General features: G+C 45.5%; 1 protein-coding gene across 2 annotated transcripts; it reads right to left on the reverse strand.

Annotated features, from left to right (window-relative positions):
* Positions 1–3,410: 3,410 nt before the first annotated feature.
* On the reverse strand, positions 3,411–15,382 carry ZNF584 (zinc finger protein 584). Of its 2 annotated transcripts, XM_034639396.1 has the most exons (5): positions 14,957–15,382; positions 14,276–14,332; positions 13,942–14,068; positions 6,498–6,620; positions 3,411–5,876 (listed from the first exon to the last, which is right to left on the reverse strand). In XM_034639396.1, exons 1-5 carry the CDS (start codon positions 14,993–14,995, stop codon positions 4,870–4,872), a joined length of 1,353 nt encoding a protein of 450 aa, XP_034495287.1. In that variant the 5' UTR covers positions 14,996–15,382; the 3' UTR covers positions 3,411–4,869. The 2 variants fall into 2 exon arrangements, with proteins under 2 accessions (XP_034495287.1, XP_011232918.1); XM_011234616.3 differs by lacking the exon at positions 14,276–14,332 and having other exon boundaries at positions 3,412–5,876; positions 14,957–15,379.
* Between the last annotated feature and the right edge of the window lie 650 nt (positions 15,383–16,032).

The following is a 16,032-nucleotide window of genomic DNA, read 5'->3' on the forward strand; positions in this document are numbered from 1 at the left end:
AGAATTCTAAGCAGATCCAGGGCTCAAAATCACAACCCTGAGATCATGACATGAGCCGAAATCAACAGTCAGATGCTTAACTAAGTGAGCTACCCAGGTGCCCCCATCAAGTTACCTTTATTTTTATTTATTTATTTTTAGATTTTATTTATTTACTTGACACAGAGAGAGTACACAAGCAGGGGGTGTGGCAGGCAGAGGAGGAGGGAGAAGCAGGCTCTCCGCTGAGCAGAGAGCCTAATGTGGGGCTGGATTTCAGGACCCTGGGATCATGACCTGAGCTGAAGGCAGATGCTTAACCAACTGAGCCACCCAGGCACCCCTCACATCACCTTTAATCTTGGGGGTTTTGATGGGGTAGATTGAAAAAAAAGTGGGTAGAGTGAGGGATGGCTGAGACAGGGCACCCAACAACATCTGCCTCAGGGTGTAGAAAGAACATAGGAAGTTGCTCTGTGTTCTATTATGGCTTACTTTACAGTGCATCTGAAGGACTGGGAAAAACTGAACGGCTCATAAAGTGAACATACTGGCATATGTTTCAGAGTTACCTGAAGGCCGAGAGCTCCTGAAGAAGGAGGATGCTAGTCTGCAACATTAGAATGGTCTTTTAGATTAGGAGGCAGGTCCCTAGTTCCTAGAGAGATGTCTGGTTTCCCCAACTGAGGAGAAGCTGTATTCTGGTTCCTAATAAAGAGATAAGACCCTAGGAGACCAGTAGAGGCCCAGTGGATACTGTATGTGGATAGAAAAACAATGGATGTGAATAGGGAGTTGGGGAGACTAGTAAATTACAGCACTGCCACTGGGGACAAAGGAGCACCACAGTTCTCCATCAGCTGTATAAGTGTTGGAACTACTGAGCCCCACAAAGGATGGGGCAAGTATAACTTAATCTGAGATCTACAGGGGTGATTTGGGAGCCATTGTTAGTACAGAAACACTGGGTTTGGAGCAGACTGCTAAACTAGAGGGAACTTGGGTGTTCTAAAGTTATATCAAAAACTTCCAGATTGGGGTGCCTGGCTGGCTCAGCTGGTAGAGCATGCAACTCTTGATCTCAGGGTTGTTTGAGCCCCATGTTGGACGTAGAGATTACTTATAAAATCTTTATAAAGAAAAAAAAAACCTTCCAGATGACTATGGCCAAGTGAGGTAAGAGTGAAGAACTTCTCAAGACCTGCAGACCTGTATATCACCCATAATGTAAATCCAGATGAATGTTTTATGAAGTCCTGTATTCTCCCTGAGCTGTTTGCCTCATGGCTATCACCACACAAGAACCTCATGGCTATCACCACACAAGAACCTCATCATCAAGACGATAGAGCTCATGGTCTAGAGAATGGTTTATGTGAGTAGCCAGAGTTCTTAGAGAATCACATAGCCATGGCGTTCGTTACTCCATTTCTGGTAGCAACCAAAGAAATCTGTCCTTTTTAATGGTGGGGAGACAACATGGTGGAGTTAATATGGGTTTCCAAGATCTCTTGGCTTTCTGGGAAGAACAAGATATTCAGATTTTTATGTGGCTTTTGATCTTATGTTAGAAGCCATTTCCTAAAACATTTTGTATAGTACAAAAGCAGTTTACCAAAACCTGTGGGTGGACTATATATGTTCCCCTGGGCCCTTCCAGGAGACCTGGGAGAAGAAAGACCAAGAATTTTCTGACACGAGAGGCTTCGGCGTGCAGTGTCCATGCACACTGCATAGTGAATGGAAAGGCAGTGCTACTGCTCTCCGTTCTTAGGGTGACTTTTCCCAAAAGCCCAGAGGAGACAAGGAGTGATAGCCACATTAGAGGCAGAACCCAACAGGCTTGCAGTCATCAAAGATTACAGCAGGGCTGCTCAAGTACTCCCTAGCACAATGAGATGTTTGGGGGAATCCCCCACCCTGCTCAGGCCTCCCTTCCTGGGTGTAATAATTGTCTGTTACCAACATGGAAGACTCAGGTGGGATCAGAGTTAAAGGCCAACTGAGCCACATGAGGAAAAAGCCTTCCAAGCAAATGGGTAGGATAGACACTGGTCATCACAGCTCAATCCTTTCTACACTGTGTGGATGATGGGTTAGATCTCATTAAATGGCCCCCAGCTCATGGGTGAAGAACCTTCTGTGCTTTCCTTGAACAGGCCTGGTCTCCCACTGGGGCTCAGTACACAGCAACCAGTCTGTTGGGGAAGGAAGATGTTTGCCAGTGATGCCAGAACACTCCAGGCAAATGTCTCACGACTCTGACCTTTGAGCTGTTCTGGATACTAGCCTTTGTGGGGCTCAGTAGTTCCAACACTTTCAGCTCACTCAGTCCAGCCGGCAGGTGCCTGCAGGTTTTTGATACAGTCTGTATACTGACACTGCGCATTCTGCCCTCGCTAATGAGAGTTCTCTGAGCTCCATTCAACAGTACTTCCCTGCACTTGGACCTCTGCCTGTGACCTCCCCCATGAGGGACACTCTCACTGTCTTCTCAGACTTTCCCCACTTGCCACTCCTCCAATTCTGCTCCATTTTCTTTCCAAGTTGGTATCAGTTTCTCTCTTCTCTGTGATGCTTGAACCTTTGGCCTGATGCCAGGCCTCTGCTACACACACACACACACACACACACACACACACACACACACACACACGGCCAATAAGCACATGAAAGTTGCTCAACATCGTTAGTCATTAAAGAAACACAAATCAAAACTACAGTGAGATACCACTTCACACCCACTAAGGTATCTATGGGAAAACAGACAATAATAAGTTTTGATAAGGAAGTAGAAANTGTAACACCCAAAAAAAGTGGAGGGGCGCCCGGGTGGCACAGCGGTTGGGCGTCTGCCTTCGGCTCAGGGCATGATCCCGGCGTTATGGGATCGAGCCCCACATCAGGCTCCTCTGCTATGAGCCTGCTTCTTCCTCTCCCACTCCCCCTGCTTGTGTTCCCTCTCTCGCTGGCTGTCTCTATCTCTGTCAAATAAATAAATAAAAATCTTTATTAAAAAAAAAAAAAAAAGGAAGTAGAAAACTTGGAATATTCATACACTGCTGTGGAAATATAAAACGGTGCTGCCATTTTGGAAAACACTTTGGCAATTCCATTTCTAGTCATCTACCCAAAAGAAATTAAAACATACTTATGCAAAAACTTGGACTTGAATGTTCATAGCAACATTTTTTGTAACACCCAAAAAAAGTGGAGGGGCGCCCGGGTGGCACAGCGGTTGAGCGTCTGCCTTCGGCTCAGGGCGTGATCCCGGCGTTATGGGATCGAGCCCCACATCAGGCTCCTCTGCTATGAGCCTGTTTCCTCCCCCACTCTCCCTGCTTGTGTTCCCTCTCTCGCTGGCTGTCTCTGTCTCTGTCAAATAAATAAATAAAATCTTTAACAAAAAAAAAAAAGTGGAAACAAAACAAATGCCCAATCAACTGGTGAATGAATAAACAAGCTGTGGTATATCTACACATTAGAATATTATTTGGCCATAAAAGCGAATGAAGTCCTGATATGTGCTACAACACAGATGAACCTTGAATATATTATGCTAAGTGAAAGCCATTCACAGAAAAATATATACTGTGTGATTCCTTTTAAATGAAATGTCTAAATAAGCAAATATACATAGTCAGACACTTAACCGAATGAGCCACCCAGGCTCCCCAAGTTCCCTAACTTTTTAAGCCTGACCGGGTTTCTACCCTGTGTGGTCATCACCTCTCCCTCCACTGGGGAATTGGGGGATCGGGGAGAAGAATCACCCGAGTTACAGAAGGCAGCAGTGGTTTCCAGCCCCAACACATGGTACTGGCTGAGCACTGTGGCTCAAAGCAAGTCTAGGGTCACAGTTCTCTCTCTAAACATGCCTCCAAGTTAACATTCTCTTCTTGACAGGAAGCATAATTTTTGGACCAGGGACACATCTACAAACAACACATAAGTTTTGCTGAACTGCTATAAATTGACCTTTTGGGAAATTAGTTTCCAAAATTCTTTAAATCAAAAGACCCCCCAAAACAGAGAATATGGATGCATATGTTCATTCAACCACTTCTCTCCCTTGGCAGCAAAAACAATGAAGGCCATGGTGTGCACAGATGCAGGAGCACTGGCCACACCCCAGGACTGCAGAGTCTTCATCTTAGGACAGGGGTTAATGTCCATGAGGTGAACATCCTGCTATCCCTCAGTAAGGCAACAAAAGTCAGGGACCCCTCCCCACAGAAGCCAGTCCCTCTCTTCATGAGCCTAGATTTGTTCTCAATCCCTGCACACACAGTGATCAGAACCCCCAATATTAAAGGTGGCTTAAACAATAAATCTTTTATTACCATACATTCCAGGGAAGTGTGAGACAGTCAGTTCCAGGGGTGGATACATCCATGACAGATACCATGTGTCGTGTCAACCGTGTCCATGGAAATGATTAACCTTCTCTGGAAGCCCCCAGTAGACGCAGCTCAGCTACTTTTGACCAGAGCCTGGTCACAGACATAGCTAAACCAGTTGGGGGCGGGGGGAGGCACATTCTGGACTCCACCGCTCATGCTTCTTTCCTATACGGAGTGGGGACTAAGGACGTCTGCCGTTCCAGAGCACGTTGAGATGACTCATGCACACCTTGGGCACCTGCCAGGTGGCGGAGGTGGGATGGCTTCCATCACAGAAACCAGCAGTGACTTCGACTGCCAACAGCCAAGGCAGGTCAGAGTGCAACCTAGCTCCTGATGCTTCCTACACCCCTGCCAACACAGGGCACATGTTGGGGTATGACAGGTTTAGCTTTCAGATGGCTACTCTCCTCAGTCTGCTTTCTGGAGTGACGCCCTTCCTGTTGAACAAGCCGTGGCTACAGGATTTCCAACATCCTCTGTCTTCTTACAGCCTTTCCCCAGTGTGGACTTTCTTGTGCTGAAGGAGGGTAGAACTATGTTTGAAGGCTTTCCCACATTCTGTACATTCATAGGATCTCTCTTCAGTGTGGAACTGCTGGTGCCGATTGCGGTAGGACCTGGTGGTGAAGGTCTTCCCACACAGGCTGCACTCATAGGGCCGTTCTCCAGTGTGAACTTTCCAGTGCTGATACAGGCCAGAGCGGGTCACATAAGTTTTCCCACATTGCTTGCACTCATAAGGCCTTTCTCCAGTGTGAACTCTCTGGTGAAGAATGAAGCTATGGTTGTATTTAAAGAACTTCCCACATTCCCTGCATTCATAGGGCCTTTCTCCAATGTGAACTTTCCGGTGCCGAATGAGAGTAGACAGAACACTGAAGGCTTTCCCACATTCGCTGCACTCATAAGGCCTTTCTCCAGTGTGAATTCTCTGGTGCAGAACGAGTGCATCTTTGCGGTTGAAGGTTTTGCCACACTCATCACACTTGAAAGGTTTGATGCCCGTGTGAACCTTCTGGTGCTTCCTCAGTTTAGATGGATAACTGAAGACCTTTCCACACTCATTACACACATGGGATGTTTCTCCAGAGTGAATTTTCTGGTAATTAACATGGGTGGATTTCTCCTTGGGGGCATTTCCACCTTTCAGGCATCTAAAGGGTCTCTCTTTGGGGTGAGTTATCAGATGGTCGAGGAGTGCAAAAGCCTTCAGGAAGGCTTTCCCACAGTCACTGCACTTGAAGGCCTTCTGTGTGGCGTGGAGTTCCTGCTGCTGCTGGCAACTGGAGCTGGGCTGGAAGGCCTCCCCATGCTTGCTGTTCTTGTGTAGCTGCTCCTTGCTGTGGGTGGCCTGGTGCTGGAGCAGGCCTAAGGCAGCAGGGACGTCCTTCCCAGACTCCCCACACAGAAAGGGCTTCTCTGGTAGGTAGATTCTGTAGCTCTTCATCTGCTCTGGAGAGGCTTCCTCATCCTCCAGTCTACATGGACAACCTGGAACAGAGAAAAGCCAGTTACTGAGAGCTAGATTAGAGGGAGGAGGCACCTTCATCACAAACACATGTCAGACATACCAAAAAGTCGGTAAAATTGCCAGGAGGTTGCTAGGAAGAGTCTTGGTGAGAAAGGGCTGGCCCAGCAGAACAGGGCTCTGCCAAATCACAGAATACGAAAGACCTCATCAGGGACGAGGACACAAGATGGAAGCAGTGCAGGGAGAAGAGGTGGGATCTTCAAGTCACTCCTTGCAATGGTTTCAAGCAGGGCCTCAGCCGCTGTGACAGGTAGCACTGTGAAGAGGATGTGTTTGCTCCAATGAAAAGGCAACTGTAACAGAGTAGCTGGTGTTCAAGTATTATTTAAGGGTATGTACTGTACACATCTCAAGTCACCAGTGGACAGCTCTACACTGGCACAGAGGCCAGAGAGGTGGGTCATTTAGGTCCTGAGAGTCATGGTAGGGATGGCAAGATCACACAAGTGTGTCCAGAAGGAAGAGGAAAGGTGGGAATAGTGTGTGGTCACTGGCCTCAGCACCAAAATGCCAGTGCACACAGATAGCCAACATGCTGTGAGCCCATCACTGAAACCAAAGCATTGCCCAGTCCTACTCACCAGGACCAGGACCCCTCCTGGCCTCAGCTCTGCTGCCCATAGTCAAGTTCACCATGCTGGGCACCCAGAGCTCTTCTTCACTCTCCAGTTGGGCAACCACATGGGACCTTGAAGGTGCAAATCCTAGGAGAGAGAAAGGTAGTAAGAGGCCAGCCCAAGCCAAGGCTTGCCTATCCCCCCCATAGGAAGCTCACGTCATCATGCCAACCATGAAGGAAATGGAGTATAAGAAAACAAACCTTCTCTGCACATTTAAAAATTTGCTAAGCAAAGTAGACCCCATGTTGTGTTTTACCACAATTTATTTTGAATGAAACTTACATGAAGGTAAACTGACATAACTGAAGTAAAAAAACAAACAATAATCGTCGGAGACTTCACCTTCTAACTTTCAATAATGGACAGAACCACTAGGAAGAAAACAAACAAGCATATACCACTTGAATAACACTAGAAATCAGCTAGACTTAACGGACATCTATAGAGCCTGCCACATAACAACAGCAGAATACGTACTCTCACGTTCTCACATGCACATGGAACAATCTCCAGAACAGACCATTTGCTAGGACATAAAACAGGTCTCAATAGATTTCAGAGGACTGAAATCACACAAAGTATGTTCTCTGACCACAAAAGAATTAAAATAGAAATCAACAACAGAAAGAAATTTGGGAAATTCACAAATGCATGGAATTTAAATAAAACACTCCTAAATAACCACAAAGAAAACTACAAAGCACTTTGAGATGAATGAAAATGAAAACAAATAACAAAAGTAATGGGACATAGCAGTTCTTAGAGGGAAAATCAGAGCTATAAACATCTCCATGCTGTTTTACTCATGACGTGTTTTGTTTTGTTTTGTTTAAGATTTTGTTTATTTGAGAGAGCAGAAGCGGGGCGGAGGGAGAGGCAGACTCCATGCTGAGCAGGAAGCCTGACGTGGGGCTAGATCCCAGGACCCTGGGGATCATGACCTGAGCCAAAGGCAAATGCTTAACTGACTGAGCCACCCCAGCACCCCTACTCATAACTCTTCTGACAACAAATGTGGGTAAGGTGTAGGGCGGGTTTTCCACACCACTTCTCCAACTCTCAGACATCAACGTGGTGTCCAAGGAATTCAATTAAATTCTGATACTAACCACCTGGAATCGGCATCAGATCCCACAGGTTAAGGGCTCAGTCCCACAAGACTGCCCCTACTTCAGATAACAGTTGGAAGTTCCAGACTCCCATTCTTCTGACTGACTGGCTATAAATCAGGGATTCCCACAATTATTGATCCCTTCTCAAGTTCAATAATTTGCTATAATGGCTTACAGAACTCAGGAAAAGAGTTTACTTAGTATTACTAGATTATTATAAAGTATACAACTCAGGAACAGCCCAACAGGAGAGATGCAAAGGGCAAAGTATGCCACGAGTGAAGATGAGAGTGGGGGCGTGAGGAAGCAGAGGATAAGGGGCATCCGTGCCCTCCAGTGGCACCACTTTCCCAGCAACCTGAAGCTCTCTGAACCCTGTTATTTAGAAGTTTCTATGGAGATTTCATTATGATGTATAATTAGTTAAATCATTGGCCAATGGTGATTGGTTCAGTCTCCAGCCCCTCTACTCTCCCCAGAGGCCAAAGTTGGGGACTGGAAGGATGGGGGTGGGGGGAAGCTCAAAATCCAACTTCCCTATCATGCCAGCTCCTATCCTGAAGCTATCTAGGAGCTCCCGGCCACCAGTCATTCCATTAGCACACAAAAGACACTCTTATCACTTCAGAGATTTCAAGTGTTTTAGGAGCTGTGCTAGGAATTAGGGACAAAGACAAAATATATATTTCTTATTATGTCACAGCTCCCATATTTAAAAAGATCTCAAGCCAACAGCCTAGTCCTCAAGAAACAGGAAAAAGAAGAGCAACTAAACGCAGTTAGCAAAAGGAAGGAAATAATGAGCAGAGATTAATGAAATACAGATTAGAAAAACAGAATCAATAAAACCAAAATTAGGATCTTTGAAAAGATTAAAAAGATTGAAAAACTGCTACCTAGACTGACAAGAAAAAATAGAAGAATCAATTTATTAAAAACAGGAATGAAAAAGGAGACATCAGTAACAACATTACAAAACAGAAAGGACTGTAAGGAAATACTACTAACAACTGTATTATACACTCACAAATTAGATAACTGTGATAAAATGGACAAATTCCTAAAAAAGACACAAACTACCAAAACTGACTCAAGAAGAAATAGAAAGTCTAACTATACTTAAAAACAAACAAACAAAACAAACTTCCCCACAGGGGTGAAAAAAAAAAAAAAAAAAGGTTAGGCCCGGGGGGCTTCACTGATGAATATTAACACTGAAATAAGAATTAGCACAAATACTTAGCACGTTCTTCCAGAAAAAAGAAGAAAAGGGAACTTTTCCCAATTAATCCATTGAGGCCAAAATTACCCGCATGCTCAATCCAAAGACATTATGAGAAAACTATATATTGATAACTCTTATGAATATAGATGCAAAACTCCTCAACAAAATACCAGTAAACCAAATCCAGAAATACATAAAGGGTTTTAAGCTATGACAGAGTGGAATTTGTCCTAGTAATGCAAGGTTGAACATATGAAAACCAATTACTGTAATACACTGTGTTAATAGAATAGAGGATGAAAAAAAATCACTTGACCATTTCAATAGATATGAGAAAGCACTAGACAAAATCTAATGATCTTTCATGATTAACGCACTCAACAAACTAAGAAAAGAAGGGAACTTCCTCACCTGTAAAGGGCAACTGCAAAAAACCTACAGCTAACATCATACTTATTTGTGAAAAACTAAATGCTTTTCTCATAAGACTGGGAAGAAGACAAGGATGTCTACTCTCACCAATTCTATTCAGTAAGTACTGGAGGTTCAAGCCAGGTCAGTTAAGCAAAGGAAGAAGTAAAAATATCTGTATTTGCAGATGACATGGTGTCATATATATGAAAAAATACCAAGGAGTCCACAAATAAAACTATTAGAACTACCCATCCCAAAGCTACAGAATACACATTCTTCTCTAGTGCACATGGAACATTCTCCAGAGTAGATCACAACCTGGATCACAAATCAGGTCTCAACCGATACCAAAAGACTGGGATCATTCCCTGCATATTTTCGGACCACAATGCTTTGAAACTCGAACTTAATCACAAGAGGAAAGTTGGAAAGAACTCAAATACATGGAAACTAAAAAGCAGCCTACTAAAGAATGAATGGGTCAACCAGGAAATTACAGAAGAATTTAAAAAATTCACAAACAAATGAAAATGAAAACACAACTGTTCAAAATCTTTAGGATGCAGCAAAGGTGGTCCTAAGAGGGAAGTATATAGCAATACAAGCCTTTCTCAAGAAACAAAGGTCTCAAATACACAACCTAACCCTACACCTAAAGGAACTGGAGAAAGAACAGCAAATAAAGCCTAAACCCAGCAGGAGAAGAGAAATAATACATATCAGAGCAGAAATCAATGAAATCAAAACCAAAAAAACAGAACAGATAAAAAAAAACTAGGAGCTGGTTCTTTGAAAGAATAAGATTGATAAATCCCTGGCCAGACTTATCAAAAAGAAAATAGAAAGGACCCAAATAAATAAAATCCTGAATGAAAGAGGAAAGATCACAACAAACACTGAAGAAATACAATTATAAGAACATATTATGAGCAACTATATGCCAACGAATTAGACAATCTGGAAGAAATGAATGCAGTCCTAGAGCCATATAAACTACCAAAACTGAAACAGGAAGATATAGAAAACGTGAACAGACCTATTACCAGCAAGGAAATTGAAGCAGTAATAAAAAATCTCCCAACAAACAAGAGTACAGGGCCAGATGGCTTCCCAGGGGAATTCTACCAAACATTTAAAGGAGAATTAATACCTATTCTTCTGAAACTATTTCAAAAAACAGAAACGGAAGGAAAACTTCCAAACTCATTTTATAAAGCCAACATTACCTTGATCCCAAAACCAGAAAAAGACCCCACCAAAAAGGAGAGTTACAGACCAATATTCCTGATGAACATGGATGCAAAAATTCTCAACAAAATACTAGCCAATAGGATCCAATGGTACATTAAAAGGATTATTCACCACGACGAAGCAGGATTTATTCCTGGGCTGCAAGGTTGGTTCAACATCCACAAATCAATCAATGTGAAACACTACATTAATAAAAGAAAGCACAAGAACCATATGAGCCTCTCAATAGATGCAGAAAAAGCATTTGACAAAGTACAGCATCCTTTCTTGATTAAAACTCTTCACAGTGTAAGGATGGGGGTACGTACCTCAATATCATAAAAGCCATCTATGAAAAACCCACAGCGAATATCATTCTCAATGGGAAAAAACAGAGCTTTCCCCCTAACGTCAGGAACACGGCAGGGATGTTCCCACTCACCACTGTTGTTCAACATAGTACTAGAAGTCCTAGCCTCAGCAATCAGACGACAAAAAAACATAAAAGGCACCTGAATCGGAAAAGAAGAAGTCAAACTCTCACTCTCCGCAGATGTTATGATACTTTATGTGGAAAACCCAAAAGACTCCACCCCAAAACTGCTAGAACTCATACGGGAATTCAGTAAAGTGGCAGGATAGAAAATCAATGCACAGAGATCAGCTGCATTTCTATACACCAACAACGAGACAAAAGAAAGAGAAATTAAGGAGTCGATCCCATTTACAATTGCACCAAAAACCTAGGAATAAATCTAATCAAAGAGGCAAAGGATCTGTAGTCAGAAAACTATAGAATACTAATGAAAGAAATTAAGACACAAAGAAATGGAAAGAAATGGAAAAACGTCCCATGCTCATGGATTGGAAGAATATTGTGAAAATATCTATGCCACTTAGAGCAATCTACACATTCAATGCAATCCCTATCAAAATACCATCAACTTTTTTCACAGAGCTGGAGCAAATAATCCTAAAATTTGTATGGAACCAGAAAAGACCCAGAATAACCAGAGGAATGTTGAAAAAGAAAACCAAAGCTGATGGCATCACAATTCCAGACTTCAAGCTCTATTACAAAGTTGTAATCATCAAGACAGTATAGTACTGGTACAAAAACAGGTACATAGGGGCGCCTGGGTGGCACAGCGGTTGGGCGTCTGCCTTCGGCTCAGGGCGTGATCCCGGCGTTATGGGATCGAGCCCCACGTCAGGCTCCTCTGCTCTGAGCCTGCTTCTTCCTCTCCCACTCCCCCTGCTTGTGTTCCCTCTCTCGCTGGCTGTCTCTATCTCTGTCAAATAAATAAATAAAATCTTTAAAAAAAAAAAAAACAGGTACATAGATCAATGGAACAGAACAGAGAACTCAGAAATGGACTCTCAACTCTCTGGTCAACTAATCTTCGACAAAGCAGGAAAGAATATACAATGGAAAAAAAGTCTCTTCAACAAATGGTGTTGGGATAATTGGACAGCCACAAGCAGAAGAATGAAACTGGACCATTTCCTTAACCATACACGAAAATAGACACAAAATGGATGAAAGACCTAAATGTGAGACAGGAATCCATCAAAATCCTTCAGGAGAACACAGGCAGCAACCTCTTCAACCTCAGCCACAGCAACTTCTTCCTGGACACTTTGCCAAAGACAAGGGAAGCAAGGGCAAAAATGAACTATTGGGACTTCATCAAGATAAAAAGCTTTGGCACAGCAAAAGAAACAGTCAACAAAACCAAAAGACAACTGACAGAATGGGAGAAGAGATTTGCAAATGACATATCAGATAAAGGGCTAGTATCCAAAATCTATAAAGAACTTATCAAACTCAACACCCCAGGAACAAATAATCCAATCAAGAAATGGGCAGAAGACATGAACAGACATTTCTGCAAAGAAGACATACAAATGACCAACTGATACATGAAAAAGTGCTCAACATCACTCGGCATCAGGGAAATACAAATCAAAACCACAATGAGATATGAACTCACACCAGCCAGAATGCTAAAATTAAGACAGGGAACAACAAATGTTGGAGAGGATGTGGAGAAAGGGGGACCCTCTTACACTGTTGGTGGGAATGCAACTCTGGAAAACAGTATGGAGGTTCTTCAAAAAGTTGAAAATAGAACTACCCTAAGACTCAGCAATTGCACTACTGTGTATTTACCCCAAAGATACAAACGTAGTGATCCAATGGGGCACCTGCACCCCAATGTTCATAGCAGCAATGTCCACAATAGCCAAACTATGGAAAGAACCCAAATGTCCATTGACAGATGAATGGATAAAGAAGATGTGGTATATATATACAATGGAATATTATGCAGCCATCAAAGAAAATGAAATCTTACCACTTGCAACAACATGGATGGAACTAGAGGGTATTATGCTAAGCGAAATAAGTCAATCAAAGAAAGACAATTATCATACGATCTCACTGATATGAGGAATTTGAGAAACAAGGCCGAGGATCATAGGAGAAGAGAGGAAAAAATGAAACAAGAAGAAACCACAGAGGGAGACAAACCATAAGAGATTCTTAATCTCAGGAAACAAACTGAGGGTTGCTGGAGTGGAGGAGGGTGGGAGGGATGGGGTGGCTGAGTGATGGACAGTGGGGAAGGTATGTGTTGTGATGAGCGCTGTGTATTGTGTAGGACTGATGAATCACAGGCCTGTTCCCCTGAAACAAATAATACATTACATGTTAATAATAAGTTTTAAAAAATGAAATATGACTTAAAAAACTATTAGAACTAATAAAGGAGTTTAGCAAGACTACAGGACACAAAATCAGTATACAAAAATTTGTATTTCTTTATACTAGCACTGAACAATCTAAAATGAAATTAAGAAAATGATTCCACTTAAAATTGCATCAGAAGGAATAAAATCCCTAGGAATAAATTTACCCTTGTACATTGAAAACTACAAACCACTGCTGAAAGAAGTTAAATAAGACTAAATAAATGGAAAGATATCTCATGTTCATGAATTGAAAGATACTAAGATGGCAATCCTCCCCAAATTGATCTACTGATTTAAATTCTTGGCTCAAGTTTGGCCCAGGGAGAGCCCTATAAAATCTCCTTTGAAGGAAGGTGACACCCAGAGCACAGAGGGGCCATAACTACAGCAAAGTCACTGAGAGAGGCAGCTGAGTGGAATTTGTCAGGCAAACTGTAAATACCTGCACCCCAAGCCCCACTCCAGGAGGCCAGCTGTTGAGGCTGCTAACAAGGCTGCTAAGAAGGAGGCAGAGGAAGAACACACAGCCCAATGCCAGTACTCACAGCACCAACCACAGGGAACCTGGGAAGGAAGCAGCCTCTGTGGTGGGGCTTTGGGATGAACACACCTTCCTAAGGGGAAAAGGGAAAGGTGGTCAGTTGGCCAGGGAAAAGTGCAAGAGACTTACCCAGCGAGCCAATAAGTGCAAAGTTCTCTAGCATCACATCCCGGTACAGGCTCCTCTGGGTCAGATTAAGGAGCCCCCACTCCTCCCGGGAGAAATACACAGCCACATCCTCAAAGGTCACCAAGCCCTGCAATGATTGATTCAACTGAGGCTTAGGGGTCAATAGTGGGCAGAAAAGCCAACCAAAACATGGACAGGGGAACACATCCAGGCCCTTGATCAGTGTCTCGGGGTCCTGCCACATGTCTCACTGACATCATCTTTCCCTTTGAGCCCCAAACCCCCATTTCCACCCCAGGCATACCCTCTACCTCCCTCCTCCTATGACTCTTACCTCAGAGGATTGCCAGTTTACTCTTGGACTCTGCATCCTGCCCACAGCAACAACAGGCTGGTGACCAGACAGATGCCATCTGTGTACCAGCCAGACACACAGGTCCCACCCTACCTCCTGTCAGCCAATTCCCTCTATGCCCAGAGATCACCTCCCAGAGGCAACCAAACCTATGCTCAACCTTGTCTCTTGGGTCCCACTCAATACCTGGTCCCAGACCTTCCAGTTTGCCCTCCTGCCTGACATGCACATAAGCCTTTGTACCACAGCATGTTACAGCTCCACACCTCCAGCACAATCTCACCGGTTCACCCCATTGGCAACTCACTGGAATCCCCCACATGCTCATTCTGCACATGGTGTCTCCAGAGTGACACCACTGAGAGCAACCACAATCCCATCCTGCCCCAGTCGAACCCCACTCCTTCGTGGTTCATTGCTAAGGGCATCCCCCCGCTCTGCACTGAAGACCTCCCCACCCAGACCTGTTCCTAGCTTCAACCCTCAGCTGACCAGACCACACACGGACCTCGGGGACCCCTGGCCCTCTTCCACCTCCGCCTTTGCCTAGGCTGTCCCCTCACCTGCCACAGCCCTCCCCGCTTCGCCTGAGCTCCTTCAGAACCCGGACCCACCGGGTGGGGCTCGGGGTTGTCAAAGCCCGGGGCACCTTCCACTCACCAGCGCCTCCTCGGCCACCGCAAGCTGTGGGCGGAGCATGGCCGCGGCAGGCGCCGAATTTCGGCCTGTTCAGCTGAACTCCGTACCTGCCCCCCTCCTTGGGCGCAGGAACCTCCGGCCGACCGTGGAACCTTCGAAGCTAGGTCTAAAATGTGCCCAAACCCAGGGAGCCGCCTGTGGGAGGCCCAGACCCTCCCGCGCCGGCTCCGCAGTGGGCAACGCCGAGTCTCAGGAAAAGGGGGTCATTCCCGGGAGTCACGGCGCGTGCACAGGCGCGACGGGCTCCCTGCCCCTGTCCTCCGCGGTGCGGCCTCTAAGAGAAGTCGGCCCGCCGCGCAGCTCTCGAGATCCGCGTCCCGACCCACAGCGGCAAAAGGAGCACCTCGAGGGAAACGCCGGAAGTCCCGCCGCCTCAGCTGCCTCATTGACTTAGCCCCCGCGTCCCTTTAGGACCTCATTTCCCAGCGCCCCTCGCGGTGCCGCTTGCTCGTTGCCAAGGCGACAGGGGAGGGCACTGCTGGGCGCTCGTGCCACTGTAGCCAATGACGGCCCAGGACAGGAACGTTTGAAGAGCCGCGCGGGTGGAGGAGGGACTTCCGGCGCGGGACTCTTCCCTCAGAGCGACACCCGGGGGACGGATAGCGAGGCTGCGTGGAGGGCGGAGTCTGAGAGGTTCTTCTGGGCGGAGGAAACCGGAGTAGGGACGGTGTGAGCGAGCCGCACGCAGTGTTCGCGCCGGGAGCGCACCAAGTGTCCCGAGCCCTGGCGTCCCAGGCCGTAGAGAGGTGACACCTTCGGGCCTCCCCTCGGTCAAAGCCCGTCGTGCCCGCGACCGCCGGGGAGCCATCGCGCTTGACGCTGTGTCCGCCTCACAGAGCAGGAGACGGAGCTCAGAAAAGACCCTCCAGGGGCTCCTGGGGGCCTCGGTAGGTGCAGCGTCTGCCTTACGCTCGTGGGATCGAGCCCCGCGGGCTCCCTGCTCGGCGGGGAGCCTGCTTCTCCCTCTCCCTCTGCCATCGCCCCCCCGCCCCCGCTTATACTCTCTGGCTCTATCTCTCTGTCAAAATAAATAAATA

The sequence above is a fragment of the Ailuropoda melanoleuca genome, chromosome 12 (genome assembly GCF_002007445.2).
Source record: "Ailuropoda melanoleuca isolate Jingjing chromosome 12, ASM200744v2, whole genome shotgun sequence".
Lineage (NCBI taxonomy): Eukaryota > Metazoa > Chordata > Mammalia > Carnivora > Ursidae > Ailuropoda > Ailuropoda melanoleuca.

Excerpts from the sequence above, each read along its gene's own strand:
- ZNF584 (XM_034639396.1), bottom strand. The coding sequence starts at position 14,995 with ATGCTCCGCCCACAGCTTGCGGTGGCCGAGGAGGCGCTG. Across the intron at positions 14,069-14,275 it reads TAAACTGGCAATCCTCTGAG|GGCTTGGTGACCTTTGAGGA; the intron begins GTAAGAGTCATA and ends CAATCATTGCAG. Across the intron at positions 6,621-13,941 it reads TGCACTTATTGGCTCGCTGG|GATTTGCACCTTCAAGGTCC; the intron begins GTAAGTCTCTTG and ends TCTCTCTCCTAG.